General features: G+C 52.0%; 8 protein-coding genes across 8 annotated transcripts; 4 read left to right on the top strand and 4 right to left on the bottom strand.

Moving 5' to 3' along the window:
* Positions 1-364: 364 nt before the first annotated feature.
* Positions 365-2,321, top strand: P174DRAFT_510726 (serine hydrolase domain-containing protein; the record flags this gene model as incomplete). Its single annotated transcript, XM_024831711.1, has 3 exons — positions 365-376; positions 761-793; positions 815-2,321. The coding sequence occupies 3 exons, from the start codon at positions 365-367 to the stop codon at positions 1,910-1,912; spliced, it is 1,143 nt and encodes a 380-aa protein (XP_024686418.1). The 3' UTR covers positions 1,913-2,321.
* On the top strand, positions 2,018-3,015 carry P174DRAFT_117804 (uncharacterized protein). The gene has a single exon (XM_024821056.1). The coding sequence runs from the start codon at positions 2,243-2,245 to the stop codon at positions 2,747-2,749; it is 507 nt and encodes a 168-aa protein (XP_024686417.1). The 5' UTR covers positions 2,018-2,242; the 3' UTR covers positions 2,750-3,015.
* On the top strand, positions 3,016-4,073 carry P174DRAFT_117805 (uncharacterized protein). Its single transcript, XM_024821057.1, has one exon. The coding sequence runs from the start codon at positions 3,281-3,283 to the stop codon at positions 3,953-3,955; it is 675 nt and encodes a 224-aa protein (XP_024686416.1). The 5' UTR covers positions 3,016-3,280; the 3' UTR covers positions 3,956-4,073.
* Positions 4,074-4,911: 838 nt separating this feature from the next.
* On the top strand, positions 4,912-5,391 carry P174DRAFT_429225 (uncharacterized protein; the record flags this gene model as incomplete). The annotated part of the gene is made up of 2 exons (XM_024825560.1): positions 4,912-5,095; positions 5,150-5,391. The coding sequence occupies 2 exons, from the start codon at positions 4,912-4,914 to the stop codon at positions 5,389-5,391; spliced, it is 426 nt and encodes a 141-aa protein (XP_024686415.1).
* Positions 5,392-6,342: 951 nt separating this feature from the next.
* P174DRAFT_439528 (uncharacterized protein) lies at positions 6,343-7,349 on the bottom strand. Its single transcript, XM_024826824.1, has one exon. It carries the CDS (start codon positions 7,004-7,006, stop codon positions 6,515-6,517), a length of 492 nt encoding a protein of 163 aa, XP_024686414.1. The 5' UTR covers positions 7,007-7,349; the 3' UTR covers positions 6,343-6,514.
* Positions 7,350-7,968: 619 nt separating this feature from the next.
* P174DRAFT_365245 (uncharacterized protein) lies at positions 7,969-8,321 on the bottom strand (the record flags this gene model as incomplete). The annotated part of the gene is made up of 3 exons (XM_024822043.1): positions 7,969-8,065; positions 8,111-8,197; positions 8,251-8,321. Coding segments are annotated over 3 exons (255 nt in total), but the record flags the coding sequence as incomplete, so codon positions are not given.
* A 618-nt stretch (positions 8,322-8,939) lies between these two features.
* P174DRAFT_510724 (T6SS phospholipase effector Tle1-like catalytic domain-containing protein) lies at positions 8,940-10,845 on the bottom strand (the record flags this gene model as incomplete). Its single annotated transcript, XM_024831710.1, has 3 exons — positions 8,940-10,276; positions 10,388-10,507; positions 10,839-10,845. The coding sequence occupies 3 exons, from the start codon at positions 10,843-10,845 to the stop codon at positions 8,964-8,966; spliced, it is 1,440 nt and encodes a 479-aa protein (XP_024686412.1). The 3' UTR covers positions 8,940-8,963.
* Positions 10,846-11,044: 199 nt separating this feature from the next.
* On the bottom strand, positions 11,045-18,611 carry P174DRAFT_439525 (two-component sensor protein histidine protein kinase). The gene is made up of 4 exons (XM_024826823.1): positions 18,026-18,611; positions 16,014-17,968; positions 15,718-15,972; positions 11,045-15,651 (listed from the first exon to the last, which is right to left on the bottom strand). Exons 1-4 carry the CDS (start codon positions 18,133-18,135, stop codon positions 11,153-11,155), a joined length of 6,819 nt encoding a protein of 2,272 aa, XP_024686411.1. The 5' UTR covers positions 18,136-18,611; the 3' UTR covers positions 11,045-11,152.
* Positions 18,612-18,652: the final 41 nt, after the last annotated feature.

Genomic DNA, 18,652 nt, shown 5'->3' with positions numbered 1-18,652 from the left:
GGCTGCATTGGCTCCCGCGAAGTATAAATGAAGTGGAGGTTTCCCCAGGTTGTTTGGAGAGGCTAATATTTGTTTGTCGCGCTCTGTGGCCACATCGACGATATGGCGGACCATCGCATCATGTCTATAGCCCCAGTTGGCTGCGGCTGCACGGAGAGCAGTATTACCATCCTTATCTCGAATTATCCAGTTGGCACACGACTCAGGAAGCACTCTACTAATCATATCTGCGCTTTGCTATGCTCTGAGTCACCAGGCGTGCAGAGTAAATGGCAAGTTGTTTTACCATCCTCACCTTGTGCGTTAACGTCCGCACCTACTAAGAGACAACTGGTGATTGAATTATTGACGTCCCCATCATGACATGGCTGCCGTAGTGCGTACAAGCAGAGAGCATCCGCGGCATCCCCTAATAATATCAAGGTCGACTATTCCCTGCTTGTAGAGGTCCACGAGCGTACAAACTGTCACTTCCCTGCCAGCTTCAGGTGCTCCACTGCCTTTGCTTGAGAAGCTGTTGCCTATGAGTTACTGCAGCTTCTAGCGCCCAGCCCGTCAAAATAGATTTCGAAGCTAAAGCGCTATGCATATCACTAGGCAACAGTGTTTCAGTCAGTCATAAGTTTAGAATTTCTCAACCCCTATTGAACGTCGATTCATTTATAAGCATTGACATGGCTTGTTTATTATCCTTGTAGAAGTATTCTCTCATCTTCATTACCTTGATTGATCTCGCAACTTTCAATCAACAACGGATGAGCTTTATGGGACTTGTGACCCTGCCTTACACTCTGTGCGTGATCTTCTCCAACAGAGAATCGCCTCAAAGGATGAACTAGGTGCATCCCTCTGTGTGAATGTCGATGGGAAAAATATACTCGACCTGTGGGGAGGCCACGCAGATGTGGCCCGGACTCGGCCTTGGCAGAAAGACACGATTACAGTGGTCTGGTCGTGCTCCAAAGTTGTCACCAACTTAGCAGCTCTCATCCTTGTTGATCGTGGTCTGCTTGATGTGAATGAGAAGGTGGCCACGTACTGGCCGGAATTTCGAGCCAACGGCAAAGAGGATGTCACAGTGCCCCATGTTCTCAGTCACTCTTCTGGGGTCCCCGCATGGGAGCTTCCTATAACTCTAGAAGAGATATACGACACGAAAAAGGCCACCGAGAAGCTTGCTGCTCAGGCCCCCTGGTGGATTCCGGGTGAGAAGAGCGGATACCATCTCACAAATCAAGGTCACCTTGTCGGCGAAATCATTCGACGTATAACTGGCAGACCGCTTGAACAGTTTGTGGCCGACGAAATCACAGGCCCCTTGGAAGCTGACTTTCAGTACGGCGTACCAGAAGAACATTGGCCACGCACAGCAGATATCATCCCACCTCCAACGCTCCCGTTTGGCGAGCTGGATCCGCAAAGTATAACGGCAAAGGCGATCGCCGGCTCACCTTTTCCCGCTGAGGCTTCTATGACAGCAGGTTTCAGAAAAACCGTGTCCAGTGCGAACAATGGATTTTCCAATGCGCGTGCATTGGCCAGAATCGGATCTATAGTCTCTCTTGACGGCATTGTCGACAAGAACAAGCGCACCATCTCAGCCAGTACCATTGAGAAAATGCTCAGGGAGCAGATAAAGGGAACGGACATTGTCACCTTTGATTTCCTGCGATTTGGTCTTGGCGTGGCTCTGCCAGCACCGCAAACTTGTGCCTGGATTCCTGGGGGAAGAATCGGCTTCTGGGGAGGCTGGGGAGGATCTATGATCACCATGGACCGTGACCGACGCATGACTATCTCCTACGTGATGAACAACATGTCTGGTAGAGGCACTCTGGGTAACGACAACACCGAAGCATATGTCAGAGAAATTTATCGGGTCATCGATGGACTGTGCTCGTCGTCTGCATAGATTCATAGATTTGTCCACCGTTTCCTTAAACGCCTCGACGGCGTAGGGCAGGGTATGAATGACTAATCTAGCAGGCCACGTATCTTAGGCGGATCCCAGGGTTTGGCACACCCCTCACCGCATAGCTGCACCTGTTCTTGAGAGGGCACAGAACAGTAACAAAAATCAATGTCTTTGGCTTGTAAGCCGCGTATACTTTACGAGGGTTGGGACTCAGTAGTAGCACGATTTACATTTTATTATTTCCTACGACTGGTCCTTGATATCAGCTCAGCTGAAACCTATTGTGGGTGCGGGTTGGATTGCCGGATTACTTAAATCAACACCATCATGGCGCTTCATGTGATCCGTAGTGCTGTACTTCAGCTGATGTCCGAGCATCGGTGTGGCTGGCTGATAATATTAGTTCTCTCCATGCCCCGTAAAGTGAGGTATCAACCTTTACACATAATCAGTTGTGCCACCGTAGTATGGTCCCTCGGATTCGTGGATATTGTACTAGACATTGGACGGATGCATTACCTTCATAGATCTCTGCTGCTGCCTGGAATACTAGCCATGCAACGGTACTTCTGCGACTCCATCTCTCTTTGGGATGGATCGACAAGTCTTTCCCCTGTGTGCCGACTGCATCTTCGAAAAATTTTAGTCCATCCGAGAAGTCGATCCGCTACATGGCATTACTGCATATATACTCCATACCCCAATTTCAACCCGAGCTGCAAGAGGCCCGAGCTCACTGAGACCGTCGACGCCCTGATATCTTCAGGGTTGAGGAACTGGTTAGAAGAGGCAACCAACCTCGGATTATCAATATTGTGGGCAGACGAGATATAGATATTCCTGGAATCTCCGGCGAAAAGGTTTTCATAGGGGACAATATCGGAATTTCGGATCCGGGCGCTAGGAGTCATGAGATCATATTGAAAGTCATGACAGGCTCCGAGGTTATCGACTCTTTCCCAGCAAGCGCAAGCATTTCTGGGACATACCCTGCCTTGTCAGTTACTTCAGGCGCTGAGTATAGTTGCCAGAGCGCAGTGAAGCGTGACAATATCTATGCTTTCATCTTGAACAATACAGAGCGATACACGGTGTACCTCGACTGGCCTCGAGGGATCTTTGACAATCTGAACAATGACTTCCTGCAAGCTGCCAGCTCCTTACCGAAGTGGTCTGACGCAAGCGCCCAATCACGCCCTACAAAGATTTCTTTCAATATTGGGGTACACATGTTATCCGCAAAGCTATTGTCGGGTCACGATATTAGCTGAAAGTCCAAGCCAGTAACGTTGCTTCTGCCGACAAAGAAAGCTTCGGTGCAAGCGATAAAGTGCAATACGCCGGAATCCTCGGATCTAGGCTGGCATGAAAGGCGAGAAGATGGAGAACCGCTACAAAAATTCAGTTCAAGGGGAAGCCGTGCTCATCGGAGGGAGCGAGGAAAAAGGCAAGATCTTGGCTCATAGCAATGACGATGAGAATGCTTTCAAGGAAGGGGCCGAGAGTCGGGGAACCGGAGAAAACGAAACAATTACAAACATTGAAGTGGACGCTATTGGCGAGCTACTCTGTCAGAGTGACAACCTAGAGCACCAAAGAGCTGGCAGGGATCTGGAAACGGCTCCGCAGGTCCTATTACACGGACCGAAATCCGTTCCTATTCGAGTTCAGGGCTACATCACAGCACATCCTCAGCGCCAAGTAGGATATGTGTCGATGGAAGCGTGGGGCGCCTCTGTGAGCATCCATGTCGAGGGCCAGGGGCGCACGATGGTTACACAGAAGAGGCCCCAAAAACTCACACTGTGGAACCCCTTCGACTTCAGCTCTCTCGGCGGCAACGTACCGATGATAATCGCCGACATTACTGTGCAAGGAGTCGCTCAAGAGCCAGTCCCAATTGCCAATTGGACTGGCGCGGAAGTGTACATGAGGCTTTTTCCCCAAGGAGTTGAGGGGGCTATTACCCTACAATTTGAGAAAGGTACAAAGGTGGTCCTCCCTAGCCTTGCCGCAGTTGGAACTTACAAGGCAAGCTGAGCTAAGTTACTGTCTGTACTGCGATTTCTTTGTCGGTTGCAGCAACGCGATTGATTGTTGTTATTCTTGTGACGGGAAGACCACGGGAGATTGTTCTTTTCCTTTTTCAGCTTAGGTTAGTTGTCATTTGGCCTCCAGACAGTTAGCCATATCTCCGAGAGGGCCGGCCATTGGAATAAATTAACGCACTGCTCACAACTCTCAACAAAGCCTCCCTACCTCTTAGTTCTCAGGGCTAAGAGAATGTCAGGTCGTAAAGCAGTAGTGTAGAGCCAACCTCATGTTCACGGTGACATCCTGACTGACCCCTCTTTCCGAACTGCCCTATCATCTGGGCTCCTGAATCTACCCTCGTTCTCTATGTCTGCCTGGCTTTATGTTTCCTGCGTTCCCGGGTCTCAACGCACGTGTGAATGCCAACCCGGGATGTATTCTATTCTATGCCAAGGGTCCGCCGGCCATACAGATCTGGAATACCCAAACCGCTGACACCTCTACGATATCACCCCGGAATGGGGCGGTCCGGAATAGCGAAGAGGAAGCAGGCTTAAATTGAATGACTTTTATCGCTAGGCTTAGACGAATTCAAAGCCTTGGGACAATACAGCAATAAGCGGCATTCCACTCAAGATCACCGACAGTAGCAGACTGACAGATATGAATGGTTTATACTCGACCAGTGTTGCATACCAGGGTTGTTCTACTAAATTGAAGCCCGGATTTACAGTATACAGCGTGCGGAGTAACTGAACTTATCCGAAACGTTAGGTTCCCCTCATAAGCGACGCAGGGAGGTGGACACGACGACGGGGATATCGCGCGATAATCTGACCAACACCCGGCAGATGTCACCGGTCACGAAGAGCTTTATGCAGGACGATCAGCGCTCGGGTGATTACTAGAAGTTGCAAGTCGTTCATCAACAACAGCAAGCCACCTCCGATATAGGCAGTAACATGGAGAGGGACCATGGCCAGCTCTCCGCGCAGGCGGCCCTTTTCCAGGAACGGTACACCCGTTACGAGAACTTCATTGATGCCATCTTAGCGTCTCGGCTACACCTTGCAACCGTAGTGTCGGGTCAAGACGGACCGAAAAATCTCGTCAACCCATCCACCGGAGCCATTTCCCAAGACGAAGGTAGGGTCATCGATTTTAGTTGATGATTAGCTGACCAGTTACTGAATACTCCAGCTGCTCCCACCCAGAATACCCCACATATACAACGAAGAATCAATAAGCGGTCCTTGCTTCTGGACGTGAGTACCTATATCCTCTCATCTGGAAGTTGCCCTAGACAATCCATCAAAGCTCAGTCTGTTGAGGGCCCTCTGGCAACATCCCTCGACTGGAAGGAGACCGTGCAGCCGTTGCAGTCTCAACAAGCTCTGCAACGAGTCATGTCTACAAGAAGCGCAAAACGCGATTGCGACTAGCTCTGCCGAGTTTTCGAATTTGTTCTCTTCCATAAAAATACCTGGCGGTAACGTTCCACCTGCATCGAAACAGTGCAATGCACTGACATCCTTCAGCTCATGGGTTTGCAAATTGCACCCCAACAACACCAATCTGCCGCTGACTCTGAATAGCGCCTCAACTACCCCCAAAACACAGCCGATGCCCCATAATAACACCAGGCACCCCGCAACAGGATGCCGGGATCCACAACCCCATGAGGATGCAAGAGGAACAAGACTGTTCAGTCCGGAACTTGATCAACTTCCTGCAACCCTTCAGCCCACCATTCCCAGGATAGGGCTGGACAAAAGGCTCCATCTCTGCGGTTGGATCTCCACCAAATATTCGTGTCTAGTGCCTCTCCACAGATACTCACAGGCCCCGCGCCACCACCTCTGTCCTCGACTTTACTGGTACTTTCCTTTACACTGCCAGTACTACCGCGACTGGGTGCAGCTTGGATGGCCCCTTTCAGTAATGGACGCGATACGACCAAACCACCCAATACCATACAGGAGCGACGATTACTAGAGGCTACCTATGCAGCCATGGCTGCCATTGGATTGTCTGCAGGACCCGGGGACCGTGACCAGTAGAGGCTTTGGAGCGCACCCAACATCTCGAACGAAAGGTGTACTCTATACTCAAGCATGTGTAAGTGGGTGGGAGGGGGATTAAGCGCCAGAAGAAGCCCATTGGCTATGTCGAAGCTGTCATGGAGCTCCTGGGGAAGGTAAGGAGGAGTGCATAATACGAAATATCCGGAAGATATCCGCCAACGTCGCCTATTTCATGATACGCGCCCGGCTTTTGCTAAAGGGTTATGAGTCCTTAACGAGTTTGATATCATAAAGTGTAAGATGCACCGCTTAACTAGTCGTATGTAATTGGCAAGGTCGAGTTCCAGGAAGAGAAGTACAAGTAGTATGCGGAAAAGTTGTATCATTTGCCAGTAATCATCGATGGTTGCTCAACATGGGCGACAGGGGGAAAGCGTTCGAGAATGCCACTCAGCCTGTGCTCGCAGTTAGGTAGTCGAGCTAAGCCAACCAGGGTACTCGCTCTTAGACACTCGGCATAAATGAAACGGAAAAGAGGAGTCTAGTATGTAAGATAGACGCATTTCCCTTTCCACTTGTGAGCATCTCCTTGAACAAGCTCTTCAAACATCCACTTTGCCAAGTCCAGCCGACTAATAGTCCATCCAAACTTAATACCCTGCTCCTCCTCATCTTGGTTCTTGAAGACCTCATCCTCCCAGATCCAACCTACTCGGACAGATTCACGCCCTTTCATTTTGCCATGAGTCAACAGCGGCGCTCGTAGCATAACGTAGCCACCAAGAGGCGAATCAGCTTCCTTGGCTGCTTCACGTACAACCTTCTCCAAAACGGCAGTGTCCTCCTGGGCGATGGGCAGGAGCCACAAGTAAAGTGGAATCAATAGAAGAGGCTGATCTCGCTGGGAGCCATGACCAGTCGACGATATCGGTATGTATAGGGGCGAATTTGAGATGCTGCCTGTGGATCTCAGCTCACAGAGAGCATTAATTACTGCAATAGCAGAGTCTCCCGTGATGGTGGCATCTTGCATGCCAATTGGGCGGAATGGATTAATTGAGAATTTAGGAAGACTTGTAACGCCACTGAAGATGAGTTCAGGATCGCTGCGAAGAAGCCTAACTATTGTCTTCACATCACGGGATGAACCTTCTGTGATGATGAGTTGTGACTCGACAATCTCGTTAGATACGCCGAGATCTGACAAGACCTTTCTGAGTTTGGACCCATCCCGGACGACTACAACGATCTTTGTAAGTCAAAGTAGATAAAAACTGGGCTGAGTGACTTACGGGCAGCGGCGTGATGGCCCGCCAGTAATGTCCATGCTAGCACATGACGCAGTGTAGCTCCGGAAGCCCCAACAAATGCCGCCTTAACGCCCATCAGGATTATTAATTGTATGAGAAGCCAGCTGAGGAATTTGGGGGTTCTCTAACTTTCGGTTACATGTATTTGTATAGCAGACTCGGGGCGAGTTTAGACCGACGGAGAACCTTCAGCGGAGGGAAGTTGATCCGCTGTCGGAGATGGTTGGCGGAATCTGCCAAGTCCCGCTTTCTGATACCGCTCCGTGTGGTCCACTCCCCGTCCGCGGACACCGAAGGACACCTAGAAAGCTACTTTTTTTGGCTGGCAAATGGACCTGAGAAGGCTATGCTCTGTAACATTTAATTGTTTACTTGATGCTTGCAGTGACCATGGCAACTTTTTGAATGCTGAAAAGGCCGTATGCTTATTCGAGATAGTATGGCACTGCCAGACCTCATCCTATCTGCGCTGGCTGGCCGCCAAGCATCACTCCTTTAATGCTTGAGGCACTCTGTGACCACCTAACTGAAATCTTTCATTGGTGATCTATATGGGCGAAAAAGACTTGAAAGGTAACTCTGACTAAAGATCAAACAAGGAAATTAATGTAAACCTGTAAGCCACGTATGCACCTCCGTATTAGATAAACACATCTGTCAACCTGTCAAAAGACACTACACTGGCTCACTCATCGCCGAAGTCTACTATATCGATGCTCAGGCCTTCAGGGATGGACACATTCTTTAAATCCCCAACATCAGTCCCATCAGGGGCAGACACCCTGCTTTCATTAGCATTTAGCTACTATCTTCTGTAGTATACGCACTGCATAAAATGTATAGGTGGATGGGTCGGTGTGCTGTCAAATTCATCTGGAATGGTAAGACCCTTGTTATTATATATATTGCGGACCCTGCATTTAATTATTAGGTATGATAACCCGATGACGGGGTCAGGAAGGTGTACAGTTTAGCTAGCTTTTCCCCATCCCCATAATATCCATGAGCAAGCTCATTGTCGTAGCGGATATCAAACGTCTTGCATTAATTAGTAAATTACAAATCAAACAATAATAGGATATCCCACCAGTTGCTTAGGCATTATTTTCTTCTCGCGTATTTGTCACTTGTGCAGTCAGAAGAATGATTAAGTCTAGAACTTAAGAGAGGAGGGACGCAGTCCGCATCTTAATAGTCTAGTATCATTACAATACGTCACCTATACAGAGCTGTAGGTTAATGTTGAAGCGCCCCTTGATGTAAAGGACTGCCGCATGCGGTCAACTGTACATGTATTCTAGTCAGTGGTGGAAGATATGTTTGGTTGGGTCTCCGACTTTCCTAGTATACGCGTCATTGACTAGCCTGCTTTTTTTACTTCTACTCTTTATACAATACTTGATTAAGGTGATAGTTTGAGGTTGAATGCAGAGCGAAATTATACCTGGATGGTGTAGTATATCTTAAGAATATATGACGGCTGTTGTTCACATGCCTCCTCAGGCTGAGGAATCACAGCGTCGTTGGCTCTTCCAGCCAGTTCACTAGGGAAATATGCCTCAGGCATGCTAATCACGTGTGCCTCTAGCTGGTGACACACTAGAGTCGTCCCACCACCTTGCTGTAGGCCTCTGTTCTATATACCAAGGTTTCCACGTCGCCATCCAGAAAAGAACGGCATTATTCTGTCTTGCCCGGCACTGGAGGCTTTTTTCTGACATATGTCTGTCGCACTGGATCCCCCTCGTTCTCATAGATCACAAATTCGCCGCGCCCAAGTTCGGCAGGGGTTTTTCGAAGATTCTTCCAACCTCTAGCTATGAGTCTGACCGGACGATAATCGGGATTTGCCTCCATCCGACGGAAAGCAGAGGCATGGATCACATCATCAGGCCCCATCTCCCGAAATCTCCCGCGATGCAGCGGCCAGTGGATGGGCTTCCACTTCCCATTGAGCTGTCTCTCGGCCCGGCGGATTGGCAGATACTCCATGATCCGCCACGCCAGCACGGAGGGGACAGACATCCCAGGACCGAACTCAAGACGATCATGCAGCTGGCCTGTCGTGATAGATTCATCAAGGTCCTTATAGAACGCATCGGGCGATTCCGGATCGAGGAAGCACCCCTCCACTCGGAGCTTGTGCGGATCGAACCGAAGTCCGCACCGAGATGCCTCGTGGACCATCCAGACCAGCGGTGCATGGCTGAGCTGGTATTTCTTCTCTGTTGGCTCGCGCTGATATCCCCCGCCGATGTCTGCATGGCCGCCGGGGAACCACACCTCTTGCATATCACAAAGTTCATCCTCATCCTCGTCCTCAGCCGCATCGGTGACAGGAGCTGCAGCAGGATGGTCCAATGAATTTGAGGCCTCTCCCGGAGACTCTTGGGGAGGGGAAGCCTTCGTGTGCGGGTGGTGACGGACCACTCGAGGCTCGCCTGCATTTCTAGGGCGCAACAGAACAGGTTCAAATTTGGATCTGCGTTCGTCGATACTCACCGCATGGCGCGTTTTCACGGCCGAGGAGCTCATATTGTTAAAGACCTCAAAGTCTGCAATGCTGTTGACGGTATCAAACAAGCCCACGAAGCGAGCCCGGACAACCGGGCGGCATAGTGTTTTCCGGCAGTGATTGAGAAACTCAAACGCTTTTTTGTGCTGATCACTTTCCGCATATGCTCTCAGCTTGAATTTCGAAAAGGCTTCCCAGATAAAAGGGATCATTTCTTCGTTGTCCGGACCCAGCAGGCCGGCGTAATCCAGCATGTTGGCCAAGAAAAGAGCTGTATAGGCGCCGCGAGAGAAGCCAAAAATGTAGATCTCGGCCCCGGTTCGGTAGTGACGCATGAGGAACCGGTAGCCGCCGAGGACGTGCTGGTCAAATGACTTTCCCAGCGCCTGGCTCAGTGTTTTGCTCCTCCCCAGGCGGCTGCTCTTCTTCAGCGTCATGGCTGCGAGTGAGCCTGGCGTTATCTCGGTGCCAATGCCCGCTGAGTGTGTTAGTCTGGATTGTTATGGGGGAGGGCGTGGTCGTACGTTGATAGTAGCACACTAATCAGGGTTAGAATTCGAATCTGAAAACGCTAAAAGGGAATACTGACATTGCTCATCTGATTTTTCCAACATTCGACAAATCTTGAGGATATTCGTTTCCGTGCCATCAGCACGGAATGTGTTTCCTGTGCCATCGAAACACAGGACAATCTGGCGTCGTGGTGTATCTACCATAGCTACAGCATACGAGAGGTAAGGATGCAGTAAATGGCATGCCGGGGGATAGCCAGAATCTTTCTTCTCATTTATGTATTGGAGTGTTCCGACATGAGTTGGCTGAGCCAGCCACCGAACATGGTTCGTGCAGATCATGTCGATCCCGTCAGCTTAGGGTTAGATTCTCGGACAAGGAAAGTTCTTAGTGATGTGTCTCAGCCGCCCTCCCCAGACGATCACCGGCTGTGATTCGAGTGATGCTGGCAATCCTGGCCGATCCTCTCCCAACCGGTGGGGTGAACCCTCCATTCGGGGAAGGTCAGACGGCGGTCAGATCTGCACTGCTCATGTCGGGTTTTCGGGGCCTGTGTTAGGGTGAGTCGATGGTAGATGCCTTCGTTCTCTGGTCGCTTCACATAGAAGACCCATTTCCAGATATATATGATTCTGACGGTCGAAGCCATGAATCCTTACTTTGGCGGTGAATAAGGCGTGAAACGTACATCAATGATACTTCATTATATTTCTAGGTCTTATCTCGGATATAATGTGGGTATAAAATATATTTTGTAGAGGAACAAAACTACGCGGGTATTATCAAAAACCACCACAGGACAATGATATCCAGAAGGACCAGAACCCAGGTCCACATCGACTTATCCGATCCTCAAATACTTGCTGAATTTCTTCTTCAAAGCCCCCAGCAGGACCGGCTTCGCCAGGTAATCATTCATCCCCGACGCCAAACAACGCTCCTGATCGCCCTGAATCGCCGACGCTGTAAGCGCGATAATGAGTATCCGCCTGACTGCGTCCATAGGATCCTGACGCAGACGCCGAGTGGCGTCATACCCGTCCATGACGGGCATCTGAACATCCATCAGGATCATGTGGTATGGTTGGTCCCGGAGGGCTTGCTTCTGGATGCCTTCTACGGCTTCGAGGCCGTTGTTATAGGTGTCTATCTGGGTAAAACCTAATTTCTTGAGGAACTGAACGGTGATCTTCTGGTTGATGAGGTTGTCCTCTGCGATGCAGACACGGAGGTCGGCAAGGCGGAGGTTAGATAAATCCAGCAATTCCAAGGGCGGCCCTTGATCGATCACGCCCTGGCTGCCGTCGCTGGACCTTGTCGGTGTAGTGCGTCCCGAATCTTCCGGGACCGCCTTGGGTAATGTGACTGCAAAAGAAACGGTCGTTCCGACGTGCTCGGTGCTTTTGAGGTCGATTGTGCCGCCCATCAATTCCACCAGAAGCTTGCAAATACTGAGTCCTAGTCCAGTACCTCCAAACCGGCGCGCGGTACTGGCATCAGCTTGGGTGAAGGGCCGGAACAGGCGGGGGATGAGTGCAGCGGGGATGCCGATCCCTGTGTCGGCCACCCAGAAGGAAAGACGGACAGAGTCTTGGGTTTCGTTTTCCGCGCGGGCTCCGACAGTGATGGTCCCCCTTTCCGTAAATTTCAGACTATTGCCTAGCAGGTTTCCTAGGATCTGCCGCAGGCGCACCGGATCACCACACACGTGCCGGGTTTCCTGGAGTTGAATGTCGTGCACAATATGGACATTGCTCGACCTAGGCCCGTTAGTGGAGTCGGTCGGGACTGAGCGAACGACTTCCATTACCATTCTCTCAACGTCGAACGGAACAATGTGCAACTGCATCTTGTTCGCCTCGACTTTGGAGAAGTCGAGGATGTCATTAATCACGGCGAGGAGCAGGTTCGCCGACATGCGGATCGACTCGGCCATCTCCAACTGCGCCTCGGGCAGTGGACTGTTGAGTAACAGTTCGGAGTTGCCAATGACTCCATTCAGGGGAGTCCGTAGCTCATGGGAGATGTTGGCGAGGAAGCTGCTCTTGGCCTTAGCTGCCTCTTCGGCCAGTTTGGCGTGATGCAAGGCCTCAGCCTTGGCCACATTTGCCTTCTGCTCAGCCGCCATAGCTTCCGCCAGGGCTTTCTTCTGTGCCTCAACCATGGATTGATTGATCGTGGAGACGCGTTCGACTTCCTGCAGTATCAGCGCATTGGAATAACTGATCCCGAGTTGCACCACGAGCAACTGCAAAACAACCCGAGTACGATATGAGAAGGCGTTCGGTGGGCCCTCCAGGTACAGCACCACATTGGGTCCACTCTCGTCGCCGCCGGGCGAAATGGGCAAGGCCATGACAGATTTGCTGACCGGGTTCTGCGCAACCCAGGCTTCACTAACGTGGCTAAACCGCGGATCCTGGAGGACATCCGGCAAATACGCCGCTTCGCGGAAGCGCACGCAGTAGTTGACGATGCTCTCGGCCACGAGGTTGGATTGGCGGATTGGGGTTGGAGGATTATGTACTTTGATGTGTCCGGCCGCATTCCCACTGGCCGCCACTGCCCACCCGACCTTCTGCTCTTCGTTGGTGACAATGGCTGCTAGGGTAGCAACACCATGACAGCTTTGCATAATGATCCTGCACATGGTACGCAGTAGCTCATCCACCCGCAGGACGCTGGAAATCACCTGTGACGCTTCAAGGATGGAAGTGAGATCCAATATGTGGAGGGCACGGTCCGCCACGGCATCTTCAGTGCTGGAGGTGTCGTCGGTGTTGGCGGTGGTCACTTGTGGTCTAGTCTGTACGGTCATTTCTTCCGCGTCAGTTTGAGTAGCAGCCTCTCGTGCGTCCTTTACCCTTTGTTGCAGATCATGCGTCTGCAGGATATGATCAGCCACTCCGGTGGCGCCCATCCGCCGGTAAATAGTAACTGCCTCGTTGAGGGCGAGGGTGCCTAATCGGGAAGAGCCCTCGCGTATCAGATGGCCAGCCAACAGATGATGGGCCAAAGCTTCTTCGAAAATAAAACCATGGGTGGAAGCATGATCTAAAGCTTCTTGGTAGAGACGTAGAGCCGCGGCTTGGTGACCTTCCATCTCTGCGATCTGGGCGCCGAGTATCTTAGACCACGCCAGATAGTTCACATCTGAAACAGTCTGCCACTGTTCGATCCTTCGCCGAAAATACCTCAGCATCCTTGCCAGGCTGACCATGTCTTCTTTCAGAGAGGGATCGAGAGGCAGCCCGTCTACATCCGAGGCCGGCTGGGGGTTGCCTGCCTGATATGAGCGCTCGAGCTGCTCTTGCTTCCGGACCCATACTAGTCCAGCTAGAGAAAGGGAATGGAAGAACATAAGGAACCTCGTGTCCCGTGCAGACCACACAGCGTTGATCTTTTTGAGGCAGGCATTTCCCAGTGCAACCGCTCGGGCGTAGTGCCCATAAAGAAATAATGGAGCCATTTCCATGCTTTCATAGAGCATAAGGGGGCGGTCGCTGTTCTTGATCGTTTTCACCAGCCAATGCTTGTAGGCGGTCGAGTTGTGCTCCTCGCAGCTCATCACCCCTATAGGGTCGTGCGTGAACGTTTTCCCTTGCAGAGCACGGCAGACCTGACATATCGCCATAAGGATGGTGCCGCCGGGGGTGTCTGACTGCCAATGAGGAATGTCCTCACAACTGGAGACGCAAAAGTTCTCCAACTCCGCTAGGTTTTCAGAGGCAAAGAACTTCGCGGTGGCCAGAAATCCGTAATTAAGGATTGTCGCGATCCGGTCACCGGCGCGGATGGCAAAATCCAAGGCCCCCTCCAATTGCGCGATGGAGGACTGCACGGGATGTTTGATATGACCGACAAAGGTCGAGTACAAGGCGATGCCACGGCCCATGGTATGGGGATCTTTCCATTGCTCAATCAGTGCCAAGGCGAGGTCCCCACAATGGCTGGCGAAGGAAATCGCATTGTCGCGAGAGATGGCAATCACAGCCAGCTGCAAGAGTCCCATGCCGGCCTGAGGAAATGTACCGCGAGTGAGATAGGTATCGACCATGACCAGTGTCATTTGATAGAAGGTCAGCGTATCGGACCAGAAAGCCGCCCGGGTGGCCTCTACGAGAACCACACCGGCAGCAGCCAAGTTGGGATGCTCCACGGGCGTCTTTTCGGCGATGCCCTCGGACTCGATCGCTGTGATGGTGTCACGCAGTCGCCGGAATTGATTGTCGCATTTGGCGAAAGTCGGCTCCTCGTCGATATCAAGACCTAAAGTCACGAGGCACGCTTTCAGCGCCTGGAAAGCATCGGTCGAGTTACCTTGCTGCGCAAGCATGCGGGATTGCAAGATCCACGCTGGAGCCTTGTCCACCGCGTTCCGCGCATGAGAGAGAATCGACTGCAGCAAGCAGTCCGCTTCGGCATGCTGTCCTTGATACAGATAGCACTCTGCAGCGGCAGTAAAAATGTGTAGCGTCTCGTCATAGCTCACATCCACAGCGCTATCATCCCACATGTTATCCTGAAGCAGGACTATGCAACACGCATACGAGTCAACGGCGGTTGATCGGAAGCCAGTCTCGTTGGCAGCTTTCGCATGGTCCACCAGAAACTTGCGGAAGGGCTGTCTTCTGGTCATGGAGCGTTTGATGACCGGAGCGGATTCAATTATGGCGGAGGCCAGCATATTGCGATATTTGTCGTCGTGGGAATAATACTGGAACAGGACTTGTGCTTTAATGAAGTTCACATGGTCCTTGGCTTTTGTGTGGAACGAGGCTGCAATGTGCATGTAACGGTTATACGTGAAAGAGAAGACGTCATGGTGCTTTGTAGGTGCGATCACGTAGGCTTCCATGGCAGGCTGAAGCGCGTGAATCATCTCCACCTCGGGCAGCCCTGCTTCAGAAGTCGTCTTGTCACCACTGAGAAGCCTGCGCACCAGTTGAAATGAGAACGTCATTCCCACGGAGGATGCCCAGGCCAGGATTGACTTGGTGACAGGCGGTAGGCTGTTTAACCGAACGACCAAGAAATCATCGAGGACGGCCTCGTGGTAGTCGTCCGCCTTGAAATGGTCCGAGATGCGGCGAAGATCAAACGACCACGAGCCTTCCTGGTAGTCGTACCAGACGAATTTCTGTCGGTAGCAAACGCTTAACATTTCTCGGATATAGAACGGGTTCCCGCCGGTCCGGGATTGAATGAGCGCCCCCAAGGGCCAAATGAGAGGGACGGATAGATATAAGGTGTTTGCGACATATTCCATCACGCTGTCTTCGTTGAGTGGAGACAGCGTGATAGTGGTAACTCCTACATCTCTTGCCTTTCGGAACCCTGCTAGTTTAATGAGTATAGACCTCTTTGGAATGAAACATGAAGAAAGGAAAAGGAACGGAAAGCTACCTTCATTGGTGCAAAGATCTAAGATATGGTTGGTCATTTCTGAGGTGGCACTTTCTGGCCGGTAGGCCAGAATAACCACCATTCGGATCCTAGCAGAGATGATCTGAGCAACAAGCTCCAATGACTCCTCGTCCGCAAAATGGACGTCATCCAGGCAGAGACACAGTGGTTTGTATCGCGAGAAGGCTCGCAGAATATCCAGCAAGGTCCGGACGAGCGGCAAGGACTTGGTGGACGATCCGGTCCGAAGAAATTCTTGAGAACTCGGGTCCCGGTGTGCCGGGAGGAGGTTGGACTTGTGGCAGTAGCACGCTTTGACGCCTGGTCTGGCAAGTCGGGACCGGATTCAAGGAGAAATTTCGGAAGACCCAGAACCTTGTGTAGAGTGTTCCACGCAGACCCTATATGATTTCTCAGCATGGGCAGGAAGCTCGGCTCGATCGTATTCTCCGAGAACGCCTGCTCGAACAGGCTGGAAAAGAGTTGCAACACCGGACGCAACCGCTCTTTGGCGGCAGGATCAAACCGCGAACTGGCAAAGAAGCCTCGCTGTCTGGCTTCAATCTGCACCGACGTGATCAGCCGGGTCTTGCCCAAGCCAGCGCCTCCCTCGATGGTGATCAGCTCGCATCGTCCTTTCGGCACCATCATGCGATGCGCGGCTGTCCTCCCAGCACTGTCGCTGGATCGCGAGCTTCCCTCCACACTGGCGCTGTCAATCGATGGCGTCGACAGTCGCTTATCTGCCGTCCTTGTGTCTGACGACCCTGCTACGGATTCGATGCTCTCGAACGAACCATACCGGGAGTCGGCAGGGGACCGCATACGAGCCGTATTGGCTGGATATGACCGGCGCACGCCATTTGTGGAGGTCAGCAAGCTCGAGAACCCCTCCATTGCGTTGTGTCCATCCTCTTCGCCCGGGGTGTCGCCTGGGAAGGCCAAAGCATCGAACGTGGCGAACTGACCCTCTGGCAGCGCCGACAGCTGTAGCCCTTTTCCCGCCTGGTACAGCTGATATGTACGGTCCAGAATCTCCACGATGGTATTTCGCTCATGTGTCCGACCCACCATGATGCGCGGCAGCGTGAAGAACGGAGAGACATCCTTGCTGCCAATTTTCCAGTTCTCGAGTTCTGCGGCAGTAGCTGCTGCCCCTTCATCGTCGTCCTCGTCATCAGGCTCTTTGGCAGCCAGAAGCCTCCGCAACTCCACGAGGTCATGCCGTAGACCACTGACGGAATGATATCGCTCCGAGACATTCTTGGCGGTTGCTTTGGCGATCACTCGCGCGATGAGGTCCGGAACATCCGGTCGCAAGCTCGATACGAGAGGAAGTTCCTCTCCCAGCACCGCTCTGATGATTTCCATGGGGGTCCTCCCGCAAAACGGGGCCTCCTGGACCAGAGTGCTCCACAAGAGGATACCCAGGGAATAGATATCCGCTCGACTGTCGGGTTGAATGGGCGTTCGGCCCGTCTGCTCCGGGCTCATGTATGATATCCTGGCCGTAGCGCCGTCCTGGTTGGCCAGAGCGGACCAGGTTGCATTTCTGAGGTCGGAGTGGTACCGCCGCCGACCGGCTCCCAGGTGAATCAGCTTCACCTTCCCGGTCTCCTCACTGAAATGGAAAGCATCCGCCCTGATCTCCCCATGAACAATCTGCTGGCTATGGAGAATTTTGATGCATTCCGCGGCGCCGATGGCGAAATCGAGAAAAGTGGAAAGCGGCATTGGCTCGTCCCGACTGCGTCGCAGTGAAGTCGCATCATTGCCGTCCTCATCCGGGTTGTTATCATGATCTTCGTCACTACCATCCACTTTGGGAGCCTTGCGATACCAGGTCAGGCCGCAGTCGACGTATTTCAACAAGTCATTCGGACCGGGGCTCTCGTAGATGCAGACCACCAGCGGTGGCTCGCGCTCTTGATCGCCACTGGGTAATCGCTTCACCTCCAGGGGCCTCAGGAGACAGGTGTATTGGGAATCAGCTACGGCCCCCAGGCTCCGGTACTCCTCCTGAACCTTTTCCTCCTGACCCGGGCTCTCGGAAATACGCGCCACCACTTCTATCCCACTCTCCCAGCCTTTGTCCGCCGCAATACCACCGTCATCGCGCGCGTCGCGCGGCGGCGCGACGGCGTTTGCCTCATCGTTGCGTTGTTCGAGAGACGACGCGCTGCGAGGACGGACGGGTAGGACTTGACGCGACCTATTGGTATCGACGAGGTGTTTTGTGCCGAAGGTATGCCTACGAAGCATTAGCGCGTGATCTTTTTCGCTTACAACAATCTAGGTGCTAACGCACCATACGCCATAGCTGGAGCGAAACTGCGTCGACTCGTCCCAGGTATAGCCTGCTAGCCGTCGTAGCCTGTCCAGCAGACCGGTAGGAGGCTGTTGAGCCTCTCGGTGCATCTCTGCGATGGCGGGGGGAGCGGGTGACTTGGGGGTTGACGGAGGATTAAAGGGACAAGGATTATTAAGTGGGTGGATCAATCGCCGATCTTATCATCATTTGCATTGCTGGTCACGTTGACTGGTTGATCAGAAGTATATCCTCCAATGCAAACACGGATAATTAAAGTAACGGAGGAATGAAAGTTGATGAGATGAGCAGTGCAACGAACTGCAATAATGGTCAAGTATATTGATTGCGCGATGTAGGAAACAAATAAAAAAATAAAAATAAAAATGAGGCGGCAGCCAAAACATGGAAGATGGCAGCAGCAGTTAGTCAGTCAGTGACTGTGGACTGTGGCAGATGCAGATACAGAGAGCAGATAACTAGCAGATGGCCCGATAGTCTGGACAATGGAAAAGGACGCTAAGCCTAGTGGAGGTTGTCGAGCTCGGGACGTTAAGCAATCTCGCAAAAACCGGTTTTGGCTGCTCCCTTCCATGTATCGACCGTCAAAAGTTATGCAGTCCTTGC

Source organism: Aspergillus novofumigatus (genome assembly GCF_002847465.1).
Source record: "Aspergillus novofumigatus IBT 16806 chromosome Unknown P174scaffold_2, whole genome shotgun sequence".
Lineage (NCBI taxonomy): Eukaryota > Fungi > Ascomycota > Eurotiomycetes > Eurotiales > Aspergillaceae > Aspergillus > Aspergillus novofumigatus.
The sequence above is the reverse complement of the archived record's forward strand: the minus strand, read 5'-3'. Positions and strand labels throughout refer to the sequence as shown.

Bases quoted from the DNA above. Each gene is read 5' to 3' on its own strand.
- P174DRAFT_439528 (XM_024826824.1), bottom strand. From the start codon at position 7,006: ATGCAAGATGCCACCATCACGGGAGACTCTGCTATTGCAGTAATTAAT.
- P174DRAFT_117805 (XM_024821057.1), top strand. From the start codon at position 3,281: ATGAAAGGCGAGAAGATGGAGAACCGCTACAAAAATTCAGTTCAAGGG.
- P174DRAFT_439525 (XM_024826823.1), bottom strand. From the start codon at position 18,135: ATGCACCGAGAGGCTCAACAGCCTCCTACCGGTCTGCTGGACAGGCTA. The intron at 17,969-18,025 runs GTGCGTTAGCAC...AATGCTTCGTAG, and splicing joins CGCTCCAGCTATGGCGTATG to GCATACCTTCGGCACAAAAC. The intron at 15,973-16,013 runs GTCCAACCTCCT...CGAGTTCTCAAG, and splicing joins AAAGCGTGCTACTGCCACAA to AATTTCTTCGGACCGGATCG.
- P174DRAFT_117804 (XM_024821056.1), top strand. From the start codon at position 2,243: ATGGCGCTTCATGTGATCCGTAGTGCTGTACTTCAGCTGATGTCCGAG.